Source organism: Hydra vulgaris, chromosome 02 (genome assembly GCF_038396675.1).
Source record: "Hydra vulgaris chromosome 02, alternate assembly HydraT2T_AEP".
In the NCBI taxonomy this organism is placed as follows: Eukaryota; Metazoa; Cnidaria; class Hydrozoa; order Anthoathecata; family Hydridae; genus Hydra; species Hydra vulgaris.
The window spans coordinates 50,539,171-50,559,151 of NC_088921.1; the positions used below are offsets into that span (position 1 = coordinate 50,539,171).

Sequence of the window (19,981 nt, forward strand, 5' to 3'; positions counted from 1 at the left end):
ATTAGAAAAAAAATTTTGGTGTTGCTTCATATAAATATAAATATTCATATAAATAAATTCAAATTCATTTTTAAACACTTGAGATTACTTACATAAAATGAATTGAAATTTCCCCAAAAGTAGTGTTTTACGAATAATCAAATGTTTACTGAAAGAATTTAGCAAAGTAAAAATGTCGGGCAAATATCGATTTATTAGCTATTTCTTAAAAACTATAACGCGGAAAAGATTTCAGTTATTGGGAGCGCCTTCATCCTCTGAAAGTTTAGACGTCTGTCTATACTATAGGTTCTTGATATGGTCGCGTTGATTTTGGTCGCGTACCGTAAACGTAGAATATACCACAAAAATATCACAACGCGCGATTTAATCAAAAATTTAGTTAAAAGGTCATGTAAATATGGCACTCACCAAGAAGAAACGAGGTGCTGATAATTATTTGACAGATCAGAATTGGGATGCAGAAGAGGAAGCCGATGAAGAGGTAAGATAACTAATAAGTACACATTATACTATATCAAGAATCTCACTAATTTTGAAATATCTTGGATTTTGCTGATGCATCAATCTTCTATGCATTAATAAATCACTAGCACCACTTAGTAAAAAAGGTTAATTCAGATCTCCATCATTTGGTTAAATAGTTATCGTATTTCTCTAAATAATTTCTCTAAATAAAATGAATTTATTAATTAAAAAAAATAAAATGTGTTTCTTTTTTTTTTTAAAAACAACTTAAAAAGCATGCCAGAGTACCTTGGTAGTCCTTCAAAATAAATTACTAAATTTTAGTACACAACTCTACCAGTTGGAGCACTTTGGGTGAACCTTTAGTTTATTATGTATTTTTTGTTTGTTATAATTATAATTTTTTGTTTGTTTTTTCATGTGCTTTTTTTTAAAAAAAAAAATATTTAATAACAAAATCTATACTAAAAAATCTATACTATACTCTATAAAATTTTATTATTATTAGGCTGGATCATTTAAAGTTGCAGATGAAAATGTTTTGGAAAAACGAACGTAAGTTTTAATTCTACAATAAACAAAAACTTAAAATGTTTTGTGAAATGAGATTTTAATAATTAAATCACTTTTTTAAAATGTTAATAAATGGTTTTTATAATTATGTGTTAAACAATTATTTATTTTATTATTTTTTAATCATTGATTATTGTTATTAATAGTTTTGCAAAAAAATTGAGATAAACTGTTATTTACTAATACTATATAAATAACAGTGTTGAGCATACTAAAGTCTAAATACTATATACACTCAAACCTCTTTTAATGCGGTCCTTTTTTATGCGATACTTTATTTGTGTGTTTTGTTTTATGCGATTTTTTTTGTGCGATCTTGTATAATTTAATTTTTGAACGCGCAATAATTTTAATCTCAACGATTAAAATGTGTAATATGTATGTACATACATCATTATATAGTTACTGTTATGAACATTCAACCACAAATTGCATGTTCATAACAGTAACTATATACCACAATTGCACTGACCAAACATAGTTAAAAGTACATCAAGTTGTTAATTTATTGAACACTAGGGATCACTAGCGATTACTTATCAACTATTTTCAACACCTCAACTGTCTGTATCTCTCTATTCAAAAAAATTGAAAGGTCAATATAAATCACACGCTATTTCTAGGCCATATTGCATAACTTATTCAAGCCTATCACAAACCATAACTGACATTAAATAACTTCGTGATTAGTAAGCCGATATTGTATATTTGGCCGTTGAGTGTTTTCATTTTCTTTGTTAGTTATAAGTTCTTTTGGACTGAGTTCAGGTCAGCTGCAAGATTACAGAGGTACACTACTGGTCAAAAGTTTGGGTTTACTTGCTTTATTTTTCAATTCTACATAATTTTTGAAAATTGAAGCTCCTTCCACTCAAAACTAGCGTCACATTAAATTGAAGTAATTATTTTGGCATTTTGTTTATAGAGAGACTATACACCTATTTTTGTATAAAGAGTGTAGGTTTATCATCATTACAATAATAAATACTGTGGATATATTTTGCTGTAATAATTGGGTATATATTTTGCTGTAACAACTTGATACATTTTGCTGTAAAACTAACTAAATTAACTTTTTTTTCAGTATTGTTGTTTATTTTTTTTTATGCAGAAAGTAATCAAAACATTGTTTTTGTTCAATTTGTAACTTTCATAGAATAATTATTATGAACAAGAATTAGTTGAAAGTATTTTAAAATTTAAAGACATATATATTTTATCCTAATTTTAAAATTTAAAGACAGATATATATTTTATGTTTTGATTGAAGAAAAATGGATAAAAAAGCAGTGCTAAGTTTACAAATAATAGGTAGATTTTTATTATTAGTTCTAGAGGTTATTCAACACAAAGAATTGCTTTAAAAACCAATTTTTCTCAAAATACAGTCATTAGAGCGTTGTAAAGAAAACATGAAACTGGATGTAATCAGAATTACGATTGTTAAGGGAGACCTATAGCAACGCTGAATCACAAGACAAATTCATCCATGTTCAAAGTAAAAGAAATTGTACTCGAACTGCTACCGAAATTTGCAAAGAACTTAATTCCATGCAAGATACACCAGTATCTGTTTTAACTGTAAAACAGTGTCTTGGCAATTACAGTTTGAAAGGAAGCGTTGCTGTCAAAAAAACTTACTACGCAAGCTAAATAAAGTTAAATGATTGAGATGGGCAAAAAAACATAAAGATTGGGAAATATAACAATAGTCGCAAGTCTTGTTCACTGATGAATCAAAGTTCAAATTTTCTGAGGAAATCATTGTTTGTTGTTTATTTGGTAAATGTGTGATAAAACAATGTGTGATCCCAAAAGTCAAGCATGGTGGAGAGTCAGTCATGGTCTGGTGATGCTTTGCTGGAAAAAAGTTGGTGATCTTTTGCAAATTGAGAGTACCATGAATAAAAGTAATTTTAAAAAAATACTGAAAAATTTTTTTAAATCTCGTGCTTTCATTTTCTTGAAAGAATGATTATTTTATTGAAAACAATGAGTAATTGAAAGTTATTCAAAAGTGTAAATATACTGCATGGTATTCAAAATAATCTCCTATTTTGCTAAAATATGATTATTTTATTATAAACAGTATAAATAAATACCTATGATGATAAAAATCCTTATTTTTTTCATTTATTATTAAATTTATCAAGTCAACCCAAACTTTTGACCAGTAGTGTATGTCTGATGAAAATGAATGAGTTAATTAAATTAGAGCTCTCTTGTTTTACCTCAATCATTTTATAAATAATTTATTCATAAATTATCAAGACCATAAAATACATCAAAACATTAAATTTAATTTTTTTTAAAATCGAATCAGCATGTAAAAGGTGCATTCTAAAAAATTAACAACTGCACAATTGGCTCAGGTTCATGTTCTGAGCCAGTGGAACATGTCCCAATGAAAAATTGCACATATTCTCAATGTGTCCCTGTAATCAATGTCCAAGACTCTGACCAGGACAGCCAAATTGTTGAGATCAGGACAGCCGAATTGTTAAGAACAGGACAGCCGAATTGAGAAGTTACAAATCTCAGGATTTTTCGCTTCTTCGGGTAATCAACTGATAGGCTTATCAAAAAAACTGCAATTGGATGTTTTGAGAGAAAAGATTCCCCCATATATGGCAATATACTCCTGCACCCATTTTCAGCATTATAGTGAACCTTGCCACCAGACAGCAGCTGTGAGGTGCTGGTTGGAGGAGGAAGGGGTCCAGTTGCTTGGTCCATGGCCTGGGTCAAGTCTGGACTTAACCCCAATTGAAAACATGTTGACAATAATAAAGCAGAAGGTTATTCAAGAACATTCAATGTCAGAAAAACATTAATAGACAACATCAAGCATGTATGGGCTACCAGTATAACACCTGAGTACTGCAAATCTTTAGCCTTTTCCGTGCTTAATCAAATAGCGGCTGTTCTGAAGGCCAAGGAACAGTATACTTAGTACTGAATCTTGAGACTGTAATTGTTGTAGTTAACAAATAGTATAAAATGTTTGGTATCATCATAAGTGAACTTTTTTAATTACAATATAAAATGAATTCTTATATAAATAATGAGGTGATTCCAAACTTTTGGCCTGTAAGTTCTATAATGCACTCTACAACTTTCTTATGAAATTCATCCGATTCATCCAAACTGTAGTTCTATAATGCACTCTACAACTTTCTTATGAAATTCATATACAACGCATGTATCGTAATCATTGTCATCATTTAAAAAAACAAAAATATTATGCTGAATAATTTGTTTCAAAGTTTCCCTGAAATATATAACAACTGAATGTAATGCACATTGTTGTTTATTCCAATTGTATTTTTATGCTTCATAGTAAATTAAAAATTAGTAGTTTTCTGCAAAAAATTTTTTTTTAATCTCTTTTTAATAGTGAGTTTAGGTTTTAGCAATATATAAATGTGAAATAAGTTATTGCAACTTTTTTTTTTTTTTTAGACAGCCATATTGAAAAACTTGCAAAAGTTCTTTATAAATTTACAGAAATTGTTCAGGTTTCACTCATATAATTACAAACTAGTCAATAAAGTTACACCTGTAAACATTAAAAGCACAAACAAGCAAACAAAAATAAATAAAAAATTAAAAGACTTCTTACAAAACAAGAAAAATAATAAAGAAAACAGAAAAGAAAGCAAAAAGAAAAAAATGGAAAGAAAACTAATATAAATAAATTTAACATATAATAATGATAATAGCAATTTTACTAATAATAATTAATAATAATAATGACAATATTAATAATAAAATAATAATTATTAGAGAATATTAATAAAAACATTAAAAATCTTTTTTTAATGATGCATGTTTAATGGTGCATGTTTATCTAAAAGAAATTTGAAACTTTTAAAATGATTTAATAGTTTTTACCTTGGTAGATGTTAATTAGATTAGTATAGTTAATTTTATAAAAATCTTGACATATTTCTTTGTAATTTTTTTTTAATTTCGATGAAAAATACAGATTTTACAAAGATTTATTTTGGTTCTGTATGATGGATATATTAAAAATTGGGGCAAATGATCTGATATTGTAGTTGTTAAATTTCTTGAAAAAATGTTTTTTGAAGTTGTACTGGAAAATATGTTATCAATTAAAGTTTTTGAATGATTCATTATTCTTATTGGCAGTCAAATAATGGGCAGAAAGTTATTTAAAACTAGGGTATTTTAAAATCCAGATGCAGAATTGTCTAAGTTAGCTAATAAAAAATTAATATTAAAATCACCCATTAAAATTTAACCACCCATTAATTTATTTTACTCCCAATAAGGTTGCAAACAACCACTATTAAGTTAGGAGTTATAACGAAGAATAGAGTTAAGGAGCAAAGAAACAGACAACTTGAAAGGTTGAATGTTGTGTGAGTCAGGAAAACATGAAGATGGGACACAGTTCCAAAACATTGAAGTGTCTGTAAAAAAATGTATGAATAAAAGATTTTGAGCATGCAGTGACAAATAGAGAAAAAAGATGACTCCAGCTTCACAGATAAAACAGGTCAACTACATTTAAAATTAGTTTTTGGACCTTGTTTAGAGGAGTAAGACCATCATTAGAAAAACCAGCCTAAATATTATAACAGTATTTCATACAGGGATTAAAAGATTTATATAGGTAAAGAATGGAATCAGGAGTAAGATAATGGCAAGCATAATAAAGAAAAGCAACCTTAGCAGATGCTAACTTTGCAATGGATTGAATATATGGTTTCCATGTGAGGTCAGTAATGTATGATGATTCAAACAGGCATATAGAAGAAGATTCATATATAGGGTTGCCATTCATTATTCTAGGAGTGTTGTTTTAAATTGTTTCATGGAATTTCTTACCTTTAAATAAAGCGTGTACATGAAATAAATGTGAAAGAGTAAATACATCATTTTTTTTAGTGATTGATTTAATATATATTTAATTGCATATGCTTGACCTTGGCATATACTTATTTATCAATTCACATATTTGTCTCAAATTCAGGTTTAAATCCTCTAACTGCTCTTTTATCTGCTTTCGCCTAACGCTGCTTTGTACCTACCTTTTGTACCTACCTTTTGTACTTACCTTTGCAACTCTTAACTCAATCATCTTTTTTGTACTTTACATTTTGCCAATCAGTTTTTTGACTATTAATAGGAAAATCTTTTTGTTTAATTTTGAGTCTAACTTAGACATACTAGTTTTGAGTCTAAGACATGCTCTATGATCTGCTTGTTTTTACTGTAGCTTGTTTTACTGCTGCTTATTTTACTGCTGCTTTTTTTTACTGCTAACTTAAAACTTAGTGACTTGACTAAACTCTTACAACAGAAAACATTTATCGTGCATTAGATTAAAGCGTTGAGGCACTGGCTATTGCACTTGACATAAAATCTGGCATGCTGGTTTTTTCTGGTGATATGTTCTCTTGTCATATGGTGATATGTTCTCTTGTAATCTAGAAATAAAGTGTGTACACAAAATAAATGTGAAAGAGTAAATACATCATTTTTTTCAGTTGTTGTATTAATATACTTTTAATTGTGTTTGTATTTTGTTGGCAACATGCTCAAAAAATCTTTTAGTTTTCTAATTTAACTTAAAATAAGTTTTAAAAATAACAAAAGAAGAAGATGTTAGAAAAAATATTTTGCACAAATATTATAAAAAATCTAAATAGATGCTACAATTCAGTAGCAAAAAAGTTGCAAATACATCCCTTCACCATTAGTATGTTGTTTAACATTTTTCCCAAATAAAATCGATCAAACACAAATCTGGTAATGGAAAAAAGGAGGTTTTTCAAGATATAAAACTGGTCAGAAAACTGTTTAACAGTTTTATGAACAATTCAAGCCTCTCAATAAGAGAACGCCCAATAAATAAGGACTTTCTTCTAGTTTTGTTGTAAAAGTTCAAAATAAGCATGTTTTTCAAGCTTTCAAATCACAAATGCCTAACCGTTCTGATATTTAAAAAAAAAAGCGCAAGAACCTGCTGAAAAAATTTTTTTACTACAATTATATTTCTAAAACTTTCTGAATTATTGAAGATGATGAAATCTTTATGAAGTACGATTATCAGCAAAATCCTGGTGCTGTCTATGATAATGCCAGATACACAGTGGTGGCCAAATTATTAGACTAAATGAAATTTTTGATGCATTTGTGAAATTTGTTCATAAGTAATGCAACATTTTTACTTCAAAACATTACAAAAAATTAGAAAAGTTAAGAAGCGCAATATTTTATTGTAAAAAAGCACAAACTTGAACCGTTTAAGTATAAAAACAATTAAATACAATGCAAAATTAGGACTTGATATTCAAATGCCAAGATGACTTAAAATTTGCATTAATAAGATCCTTGAAGGCATCCCATGAATAAGTTTTGGGCAAAGCTTACGGATTTTGTTGTCATGATGCCAGACATTGATCAAAGCCTCGGTCAGTTCCATCTTGTTTTTTGGTTTCATCCCTCCTACTCTTCTTTTGACAATCTCCCACAGATTCTCAATGGGGTTCATGTCAGGTGAATTACCTGGCCACTGCAGAAGCTTAATGTGGTTGTCAGCTAAGTATTTCTTGACTGTCTTTGCAGTGTGACAAGGTGCTCCATCTTGCATAAAAGTGAACGGTCTCCGTCGACACCATTCGCCAAGTTGAGGCAGCAGTTGTGTCTCAAGCACCTTCTTGTATTGAACTTGATTCATGGTGCCTTCAACAATATACAGTCGTCCAGGCCCATGAATAGAGATAACTGACCAGACCATGACATACATTGGGTGCTTTACTGTCTCTGCAACACAGTCAGGATGAAATTCTTCACCGGGTTTCCTACGTACATAGGCTGCTTTCTCATCCATGATGTAAAAGGATGATTCATCACTGAAACACACCTGACTCCAATTATTTTCAGTAAAATTCTTGTGTTGCTTTCCCCATGCCAAACATTTCTTGATCATTGCCGGAGTCAGCTTTGGTTTTTTGCGTAGCAGTCGAGCTCGAAAACCATTCACAACTAATTGTCTTCTGACTGTTCTGGTACTCACATGTACATTACTTTTTTATAATTCTTTTTGCAACATCTTGCTTGTTGCTTTACGGTTTCTTATACAGCATTTCATGAGGTACCTGTTGTCTCGCACAGACATTGATTTTAAAATAATTTTGGTTTTGTAGCCTAGTCTAATATTTTGGCCACCGCTGTAGAGGAAAAACAGGTAAGAAAATTAAATACGCAAAACATGACAAACTTCTTAAAAAATCCTTGATTTGGCAGGCTATTTGCAGGTATAATAAAAAATTGATGATAAAAATCTTTATGAAGTATGATTATCAGCAAAGTCCTGGTGCTGTCTATTATAATGTTAAATATAGAGGAAAATCCGACAAGTCATTTAAATACACAAAACATAGTAATCTTGCTAATTCAAGCTATGTGCAGATATGACAAAAAAAAGCACCCTATATTTCTGAGTCCGCACTTGCTTGTAAAATATATGTTAAAGATTGTTTACAAATACATCTTTTACCTCTTACTAAATCACATGATAGTAAACATGTGTTCTGGCCTGATTATCATCAAGTCATTATAGCAAACTGGCTACGGTATTGTATAAACAAAATGAAGTGAAAGTTGTGTCAAAAATAGCATATCCTCTAAACTGGCCAGAGTTGAAAGTTATTGCAAAGTACTGGGTAATTATTACCAAATATATAAAAGTAATTATATAAAAACTATGCAGAAGCATTAAAGATTTGAGAATGTAATTTAAAAAGCATCAAGTAGTTTTAATTGTTATTCTTTACGCAAGCTTTTGGTACCAAGGTTCCAAATTATTTCAAGGAATAGATTAATTCCTTGAAATAATTTATCTTCTTATATTAATGTATTAAAATTAATACTTAGTTCTAAATAAAAGTTGACGAGTACCTTTTTTAGTTGTTTTTTTACTTTCACAAATTTCTTGTACACGCTTTATTTTTTAAATTAATGAATTTTTTTTTTAACTGCAATATTAAAGTCGTAAAAATAACTTCTGGGGTTCCACAAGGTTCCATCCTTAACCCTGTATTGTTTCTATACAATAAATTTCCTGATAATCTTATCTCTTAAGCAGCTCAAATTAGCAAAAACACAGTAGTGGTGTAGTGGAAGAGCGCTTGCTTTATAAGCTAGAGGTTTTGAGTTAGAGAGGTTTATAACCACAATTAAGTAGTATCCTCATCTGTAGTGGGAGGTGAATTAAAGTTAAAATTTTTAAATTTTCTATATGACACAGTTATATAGTCTTGACAAAAAGTAATTGCTTTTTGATTTTTCTTCTGTGACAATTTAGGGCTTGCAGTTACTTGTAAATTTTAACGGAAACATTTTAACTCAGTTATTTATTGCTAATAACTGACAAAATAATTTTGCTACAAGCATTATGAGCATAAAAAAAGTAATTATTGTTAACCTGACAAAAACAGTAGCTCAAAATAGCAATAACACAATTAACTGTGAATACCAGTTTTGTTGTGTTTTAAGTAAACAAATTTATTTTTACCTTGATTGTGTAGAATTCAAGTTTTTGAAGTTGGCTAATGATTATTATTTTTTAAATTGTTTACTAAATTAAAACTGTTTCAACAGTAACAAAGTTAAAATCAAAAAGTAAGCAAGTTAAAATTAAACAATTTCAAAGGCAGAACTTAAAAAATAAAAAGTGTATGAGTAAAAAAGAAAATTATAGAGAAGTATAAAATCCTTTTAATTTAGACTTTTATAAAAAATTGTTATAAAAACTTGGAATGAAACCAAATTTCTTATAATATTGTGTGACCTAATATTACAAGTATACTTGTTTATAATAGATTGTTTGTTTAAAATTTCTTAAATGAATGCAATAAACTGAATTTTAAAACTGTAAAATAATTTGTTCTTGAATGAACAAGTTCTTTATTTATACAGATAAAGTAGGATACAATTAATTGTAATAGTTTAATATATCTGAAAATAATAACTGTATGAATAGAAGATTACCCAAACATTATTTTTAATAATAATTTAATTTTTCAGTTTTTAATTATTGCATTTTATATAAAAAATGAGTTTATATAAAACACAATTTACATTTCAAATAAAATATGTCAGTAATATTTTTGTTAATAATATTAGAAGTTGTAATAAGCTAATCAAATTCTGCTCGCTGAATTTAAAAACAGATGAAAAGTATTGAATAATCATCAAAACAACTAATCAATAATACGTTTTATTGAAAGTTTACTGAACTCTTTAATTGTTTTGCACTTTACTTTTTTTACTTAAACAAAAGCAAAAATGTTAATACATTTGTTGTCAACTGTCACCAGTTAACATTGTTTAAAATTTAGTAGTTAACCCATTGTTTTGTTCATTATGTCTGTTTTTTTTTTCCATACACGTGATTGGATACAAAGATAAGATAAAAATCTAATTGAATTGTTAATGTTTAAATTAAATATTATCAGAAACTTGATATACTTCACCAACATCCTCAGTATATATAGATTACATTTAATGGTAATGTGGTTAAAAATGGTGGATAAAAATATTTTTTATAACAACTAACTTTTATTTTAATTGCTTTAAAATAGTCTAATTGTTATAATTTTATGTTATAATTAAAAATTAAAAAAATTAAAAATTATTTTGGCATTTTTTATTATTTTATTTGTTTCGAGTTTTTGTTACATTTAGATTTAAGAAAGCACATCGCAGAAAAGTAATAACAGGTGCTGATGATACTGGTAGCAATGAGGAAAGTAAGGTATTTATTAAATTAAAGTGCATAACTTTTTTCCTTAAAATATTATACACATGTATATTAAAACTTGGAATTTAGGTTAGCACTAAGTGTGTCCAGACATATTATCAATGATCCTTTGAAGCCTTTTTTTTTTAACAATCTTTTACAAAAATTTAAGTTTGAAAAACTTCTTGTTTTTGATCAACATAGTGGGTTGTTTTTGAACCTGGTCAAAAACCTCAGAATTTAATTTGACATGCATATACTGACCTTAATTTCTATTAAAGTTTTACATCAGGCTATGTTTTGAGTTTTAGATAAAATGGCGTGTATTTCACATTTGTATCTATAGTTGGCTTAAACTTAAAGATGAAAAGTTCATTTTTGTCGATGTTTATTTGGTCAGATATAAGCAAAATTATGATAGAAAAATTTAGAATTCAAATTTGGAATATAAACAATTGTGCCAGACAATATCTTACGAATCAATAGAAACTACATAATTGTTTGATTATAAACTTGTCAGAAAATCTTAAAGGGATCCCAAACCTCTGAGACATGTTGTGTTCAAATTATAGAGAGTGATAAAAAAAATGTTTGGGCTAAATTTTTTCGATTAAAACAAAAAATTAAATAAATACCAAGAAAACTAACTTTTTTATTTTAGTCAAAGCTCGCCTTCTTCGTTTTATTGTAGGCCTAAAAGTCAGCATAATATTGTACATGTCATTGACTTTTTTGTTTGTTTACATAATCGATCTCTCATGCAACCAAAAAAAATTAATGGCATCATGTACTGAAACTCTTTGGAATAAAACGCGCTTGAACAAATTATCAAGTCTTTAAGACAATTCAATACTTTATAATTATGACAAAAAAAATAAAGCAATTATTGGAATAAATTTTGATAATTTATTAGAAGCAATATCTATAAAACAACTAATTGTTAAAAAAAACTCAAATGAAAATTTTTTTGAAAAAACAATTTCAATAACGTATGTATGAATTAATAAAGTGTTTTTGTCTGCAATGGTAGACTTATTCAATTGCATGGAAAACAAACATTTTTGGAGAACATTAATCAGTTTATTGTCCACATTAACTGCCATTGCTTCAATTTTACGCTGTAGTATCGCCTAATGTTTTTAAAACTTGAGGTATCTTGGTGCTAAAGTTTTGTGATAAATTCTTTTATTAAGCTATTATTAGTTTTTCTCCTATGAGTAACTTTTACCACTTTTTGAAGTTAAAACAATATGCAACAAGAGGAAAGTAGTCTATCTTTGTTTGTTGCATTTAGTTTTTTTTAAATGCATCATTTAAAAAAAACAAAATGCAACAAACAAATGCAACAGGCAATCATTGTTGACCAATAGGAATTTTTTATGTTCTTTAAAACTTTTTACTTGGCTTGTTCAAAACATATTAAGGTTAACATATGTTTGTAGATAGATGTTCTTGCAATCTACTTTATAAAACACTATCTTTGCTTCTTTGCCTCATTTGATAGTGTTTTATTGAATAGCCATGTTAGCAATATATACATGTTAGTAATATATATATACATATACATATATATATATATATATATATATATATATATATATATATATATATATATATATATATATATATATATATATATATGTGTGTATATATATATATATATATATATATATATATATATATATATATATATATATATATATATATATATATATACAACCCTCGGAATTAAGGTCGGCATTCGGCAATGATGGTTTCCTTTACTAAGTCCAAAACGACAAAAAGAAACCAGTTTTCTCAGGTATCAAGTTTACAAGGTTTAGTATTTTCAACTACTAAAACAGGAAGTGGCTTCTCTTTATTAATTTCACAAATGTCAGGAATCTCATGCTCCAACAAGACACAATGTGAGAGTTTAATTGAATTTCAAGGTCAGAAACAGCAAGAGCCATTACTACTACTTTAGACAAAAGATACCAGGAGTGAGATTTTAAACTATTTAAAGGTGAAGTTTTTACATCAATATCCCATTCACCCTTTATGATTTTTGCTAAATTGAATGAGTTGAAGTCATTCAATAATGAATATTCAGCAAGACTGGATTTTAAAAACCCTGGAGCATAAAGTACAACAATCATTAGACAAACTCTAGAGACTAGAATCTTCTGGTCTTGATTTAAGTCGTTTATAACTGGCGATGTCAATTCCAAAACCATTTGATATAATGCATCTGCTATGAATCTAGTTTTTTGACAGACACCTGGTTGATGAATCCTAAAGTTTTTTTTGGCTTGTCAGACTAAATATTACGATAGAAAGCTAAGTATTCCACAAGATGCCTGTAATCATCTCAAGGAAAAATCTCAATTCCGAGAAAATGGTGTCCAGAACCAAATAAAAGAATATTCTCTTTAAAACTAGAAGAAATACCACAAGTAGATAAAAATGGGACAAAATTAAATCATTGCTTTTTAAAGTTGGAGTAAAGGGCCTTGTGTGGACCTTAGATGTTATCTCCAGTTATTGATTTGTTAATATGTTTAATATGTATTTCATGTATGTGGTGCTGACATAACAGTCACTGAAATTTCAAAGTATTCTAAACCTGATTTGATGCTTTACCTGTGTCACCTGGAACAATTTCTAAGAAAAGATTATTCTTGTGTAGAAATTCAGGACTTGTAACAGACACAGCAATTCTATCTTTTCTAACTGTTTTTTGGATTTCCTTATACAAATGTGTAACTAGTTTGCCATCAAACTCAAGGACAAGATTTTTATCTCTCATTTCAGCGATATAATTGTGTCTAATTTTAGTTCCATGATTTTGAATAACCTCAAATCGTTTCAATCTGACTGTTTCTCTGTTTCTCCTAATTTTTTTCATATTTACTCCTAGGTAGTTCATGATGCTGGCTATAAACATTGTTTGATCTTGGTAGCTTAAACTGGTCCTTACACTAATAGGAGTTGTAGCTGCAATTAGGCCATTTTAAGTAATTTCTTTATTGACAAGAATTGAATCTGATAAAAGCATGAGTGGTACATCGTTAATTTTATTTTTTTTAGTGTTGTTTGATGTTTTTTGTTGATGTCCTCAGCAGAATTATAATTAGTATTACCTACCATCAGTGCTAGGTTTGAAAGGTCCACAATAATATTTAAAAAAAAGGAAAATGGAAAAGTACATTCACAGTTTATTCTATAAAGTAACATGCAACATGCATGTAAAATATACAAATTAATTTTTTCATGATAAAAATTACCTGATTCAGATATCGATTTTATCTCTTTGAAAAATTTCTATCAGCATTTTTAATTGAGGGTTCTAAATCTTCTAAATCTAAGTAATTGTAGTTCTTGTCATTATGATATTCAGCATCTCCATTAGCCTCTATTTACATTTGATCAATCTTTGCTTCAAAGGTCTTCATCTATATGCCTGCTTATAAATTGTTTTCTATCATTTTTCTGATCTTCCAAAAATGCTAAATGTTCCTCTTTACTCTCTTTGTTTCTCGGCATATTTTGACTGAGTTGTATAAGCTCTTTAATGTTGGGTTTTCCGATGTCGAAAAGAGTGAGTGATGTCAAAAATGATTGATTGAAACTAACTTTTTTTTAGTGTCCTTTTTTCAAACTAGCAATTTTCCCTTGGTCATTGATATTGGTTTTTGTGAAGTTTTACAAATTTTGATAACATTTTATCCTCTCCAATAATATAGTTTTTAAAACCACAGGACTCCCAGATGTTTACTATTTTTCTAAGAAGGTACAGTTCTTCATTTTACTAAAAACACATTGTTTTTCTTTTGTATTTTATGTTAAAATTTGATCACACAGGCCAAGAAAAATTATCATAAATACTTTTGAATCATTTTGATCTGCTCTGATTAAATATTGATAATGTTTTACAAGTAACCCATTAGTTAGAAGATGATTCTGAGGTAAAAAAAAAAAAAGAGGTTTAAGAAGGTAAAGAGGGCTCCTACAACTGACATTCAGATTCTCATTCTTTTTGATACTTGATTGCATCTTTGTCAATATGTTGGTAGATATATAATGTATAAGGTTTATTTTTTATTTATATTTAATGGAAAAACAAATCATTAAATTTATTGATGTCATTACTAAATAATACCTTTGATAAACCTTACCTGAAGCTATGTTTACTACGCCTTTTTTCTTTATATGCAATTTTTTATTAGTAATTTTATTTACAGTTTTAAAGTTTTCAAAACTTCTGTAAAACGTTTTCAATGCAGTTGTTATTCTATTCATTGAATGAAAAATTACACATTAAATTACATTTTACATTTCAAAATGATATATTTTGATGAAGTAAAAAAATATTGACGATAAACAAAGAAAATTTTGAAATAATGATTAATTGCGAAAGCATCCAATTTCTACATCTAGCACTAGTCCTTAAAACAAAACCAAAACATATCACTAAGGGCTATAGAAAAGATTTAAATGCAGTGTTAATTCTATTGTCACTTTATTGTCCAATGTCAAATGTTTTCTATAATATTCTGCTAACCCAAATACTATAGATCATGATAAATATTTAATAACTTTGTATTACATAAAAATAAATTTTCTTATTATACTATCATAAAAACTTTGTAATTCTTGCAGTTGAGTTTAAATTCCATTATTGAGTTGTTTAAAGTATACTCAATACTAATGTATTAAGTATACTTTAAACAATTGCGGTTTAAAAGCAATAATTAATAATTAATTAACAGTTAGAAATTAATAGGAAGTTGTGAAAATATTTGCATTAATCACATTTTAAACAGTTTAAATTTAAATGTTTGTGTTAAAACAGTTTTTAAATAAAATTGTTTTAACACAAGCATTAATAAAATTTATTTTATACACCTGAATCATAGAACACAGCGCCATCCCAGCTAACACAAATGTTCAAATATCAAACAGCGAGCGTTTACTTAACTTTAACTGCAAACGTTCATTTGATAGCATTTGAACGTTTGCCTCAAACAAGCAATAATGAACACGGAAATTTACCCAATGTTTTTCTTTTTTAATTTTTTAACTAAATGTACAAGTGTATAAGTTTAGAAAGACTTTTCGTTTAAACATTTGCTAGTTTTTCCGTTATGTAATATAATGCTTTTTTGAACTTAGATAGCCCTTGTTTATTTTAACAATTGTTAAATAAGTACTTATGTAAAGAGCTGTTTCTAATTAAGAATGAATTCACCATGTTTTACAGCTGAATTACAACATATCAAGCTTATTTGAGAGCCTATGATTTAATTATAACATATCAACCATTAGGCACACAATTACCCTATTTTTTACACTACAATTATGAAAATTTTATGGAATGAAATTTAAGCAAGGAGCTATATAGCACTAATACAATAATTAATATCTGGGATTATAACTTTGTTTCATATTAATATTAGTAATTATAATTATGAACTTGATATTATGTTTCTGCGCCTAAATTTTAGTCTCGATTTAGTCTCCTTGTTTAAATTTGATACCGAAATATTTGCCTTAATCGCAAGAAGGAAATAATGTAAAGTTCTTTGCAATAAAATAAAAATTCATATTTAGGAAGTTTAGTATACATGTTAAATAAGAAATTTAGTCTCAAAAGTTGAAATAAACTATATTCTAATATTTCTCAATAATAACTATAATTGAGCCTATGATACTAATAACAGTTAAGTATTTTTTGTATGTTTGAATATTAGGTTTTTTTAATTATGTTAAAATTGATAACTGTTTTTTCATATACAGTTGCATTATTAGTAAGACGCCATCAATCTTTTCCAAATGGTTTAATCTATTATTGCAGTCTCATAGCCAATCTACAAGTTTATCACAAAGAGGAGGATATTTATATATATATATATATATATATATATATATATATATATATATATATATATATATATATATATATATATATATATATATATATATATATATATATATACATATATTCACTTAAATCAGAAACCACAATTTTTTAAATAAATAAATATATATTGTAGAAAAAAATATATTGAAGAATATATATAGTATATATGTATATATACTTATAAACAATTTTAAAATGTATTCTACAAAATATATATATATATATATATATATATATATATATATATATATATATATATATATATATATATACACACACCATAGTTAAATAATGTGTTTCAACACCATAGTTAAACAATATGTTTCTAGATAAAACATATAATTCAATAGTGTTATTAATGTATAATTTAGAAGTATTTTGTAGTACAATATGTATTTAACTTATATATGTATTAAATACGTATATAAATTATATACATATTATATTATAAACATGAATGTTATTTGTACTTGGTGACTAGTCAACTCTAGCTAGTCACCAAGTACAAATAATTTATTAATTGTAGTTATCAGATTTGACTAGGAAACTATGACCAATTAACTTTGATAAATTTGAATAATAATCGTGTTTATATATAGCTCCACAAATGCATTACATGAAGAAGTTATGTTCTGTTTAATACATTTTTCTGTTTAATACACTGTTATGTTAAAATACTTTAGTTCTTTTTTATTTGAAATATATTATATTATCATAAAAAATATTAAATTGTTAAAATGAAGCAAAACAATATAAATACAGACCAAAATGGATGGTTGCTAAGTGACATTTTTAGCAACAACCGTAACAAAGCAACAATCAAAGCAACAACACCGAAAGAAATTTGTTTCAAAAAAACAACTTCATGTTGTGTCAATGATGGTGTAGAGCAACAGTTGTTTTTAAGTTAATGCAACTCAGAAAAAGAGTTTTCCGTTCAATCTGATTTAGAATCTGATGCTTCTGATGAAAAAAGTCATTTCAGAGATTGATTACAAATCTGGTATGCAATATGTTTATCTGGAATAAATAAAAATTTGTTACAAACACTTGGTCGCCTTGAAAAGGACAAATTAGACAATTTGTTTTGACTTAGAAATTGCTCTGTGTATAGATGGGCTATTTATTTAGTGGAAACAGTTTCCTGTTTCAACTATATAAAGCATTTTTTGAATCATACCAGAGTATTAATTATTAATATGTTCATTAGGGTTATGACTTTTTGACTTCAACCCCAATTAGCATTATGAATCGTCATTTATTTAATCTTGTTATTGCTGCTACTAATACGCGTGGCTTTGCTGAAAATCATTTAAAACTTGTATAGATTAGAAGTGTTTAGAACTTTAGAACATTTTGGAAAATTCCAGAATATTTTAGACAACTTTAGGAACAATTTAAAACATTCTGGAACAGTTAAGAATATTCTAAAACAATTTAGAATACTCTAGAACAATTTAGAATATTCTAGAACAATTTAGAATATTCTAGAACAATTTAGACTGTGTATATATAGCTGCTTATCTAGTTTTATAGGTATTACAGAAGCAACACATGGCGACGTACAAGCCTAGCAATAGTAGCATTCAGAAAAACAAAGATGTCTGAACCAATAATCTGGTAAAGTTTGAAGACTCTCATAAAAGAAGAAGAATGGTCCCTTTAAGAGAATATTTACTGGAAGTATAGTGCAGAATACCTCTCCAAAAACAAATTATTGGGCGCTACCATTTCCTTGGACCAAAAATCAAAGGAAGAAAGGAGCAAATAGTGGAAATTTCCAAAGAAGTCACCAAATTGTGGAAGAATAAACTGAATTTTCCTCATGTATCTGATCAAGTTATACAAGCAAAGCTTGATAAAATACTGAAATCTTATGGTGAATGTGTCAAGCGAGGAAACTGCGAACCCCTTGATGAAATTTTTGTTATTACTGAAGTAATACATGGTTATCTTCCGAAGACAATCCTGGTTTTAGTGGTTATGACTCTGAGGCTGACGACAGTGAATATGAAAACGATGAAGAAGAAGAGGAGATTACTCCTACACCAAGCAGAAAACATCATAAAAGCAAAATTGCAGTCAACTTGGTGACCTACACAAGAGTATCAACAAACAAAGCTGCTAACATATGCAAGCAATTGGCTCGTAAAGGCATTGACATCCCAACTCCATGTCAATCAGGTTTTACAATTCAACAGTCAAAGAGGCAATCAAGCTGAAAAAAGAAATGATTGAAAAGTTACATATGGAAAGTTGGTCATTACACTTTGGTGGCAAGCACATCAACGGAATGGATTATCAAGTGGTCATCCATAAAAATGAAAGAAGAGAAATCAAATTGGATGTCCTGGGCTTGGTAGAAAGCAGGGAAGAACTTTTGCTCAAGGAATTTCTAAAGTCTTCAATGAATTTCACCTATGGAATTCACTACAGATGTTTGTTGTAGATACCACCAGCGTTAACACTGGAAAAAAGAATGGTGTTGTTGTAATATTGCAACGAACGTTCACAGAGAAATGCATCAACAAATCTCAGTTTATCAGTTGTCAACACCGTGTACTAGATAGAATCCTCCGTTTGGTGATGGATGAAGAACTTGGAAGTAAAACACAATCGCCAAACATTGAATATCCATTTGTATCTCAACTGTTGAAGGAGTACGAATAACTGAAAACACAGTTTCATAACGGAATAGAAGTAATTCTCGAAACATCAGGCTGGAGAGATGATATGAGTGTTCTGATTTTTTGATGAAAAGGAACATTTTTCATTGATCAGGTTTCAGAAATTACCCAGCATCAGCAATGCAACGTGGAATTCCAGAACTATACTAGCGATCCTGGCTTTCATTTTAATTTGTTGAACAAGGACAGTTCTGCAGAGAGAATGTCGATTTATATCGTATGGCTGGGCAGACCATTGGTTTACAGACCAACTGTACAAGAAAAATAACTTTAATAACTTGGCTGAAGTACTGAATTCATAGAAAAGGGCTTTAGGCTCTTCAAAAAATCACTGCAAGCGAGAGCCATCCATACTACAGATCCCCAGAAGTAATCAGTGGGCAGCGTGCAATCTAAGTAATAAAGAAAATGTATTTGTCATGCAAAAATAAAGACAAGTTGTTGCTATTCCTTCTATGCAACAAGCAAGAGCAAGGTCAACGGTCTGAGTGATTGTTGGAATTTATTGACTATGACATTCTAAATACATTTGAATACAGAGTAGTACTTATATCAAAATCGATTTTTCAATGA

The 19,981-nt window shown here is 28.2% G+C and overlaps 1 protein-coding gene across 1 annotated transcript in view; it reads left to right on the forward strand.

Annotated features, from left to right (window-relative positions):
• The first annotated feature begins 327 nt into the window (after positions 1-327).
• Positions 328-19,981, forward strand: part of LOC100205158 (nuclear pore complex protein Nup50) — a 36,528-nt gene continuing 16,874 nt past the window's right edge. Inside the window, exons 1-3 of the mRNA XM_065791276.1 lie at positions 328-484; positions 977-1,023; positions 10,765-10,834. Coding sequence (XP_065647348.1) covers positions 401-484; positions 977-1,023; positions 10,765-10,834 — 201 coding nt within the window. The 5' untranslated portion in view covers positions 328-400. The remainder of the gene's footprint in view (positions 485-976; positions 1,024-10,764; positions 10,835-19,981) is intronic.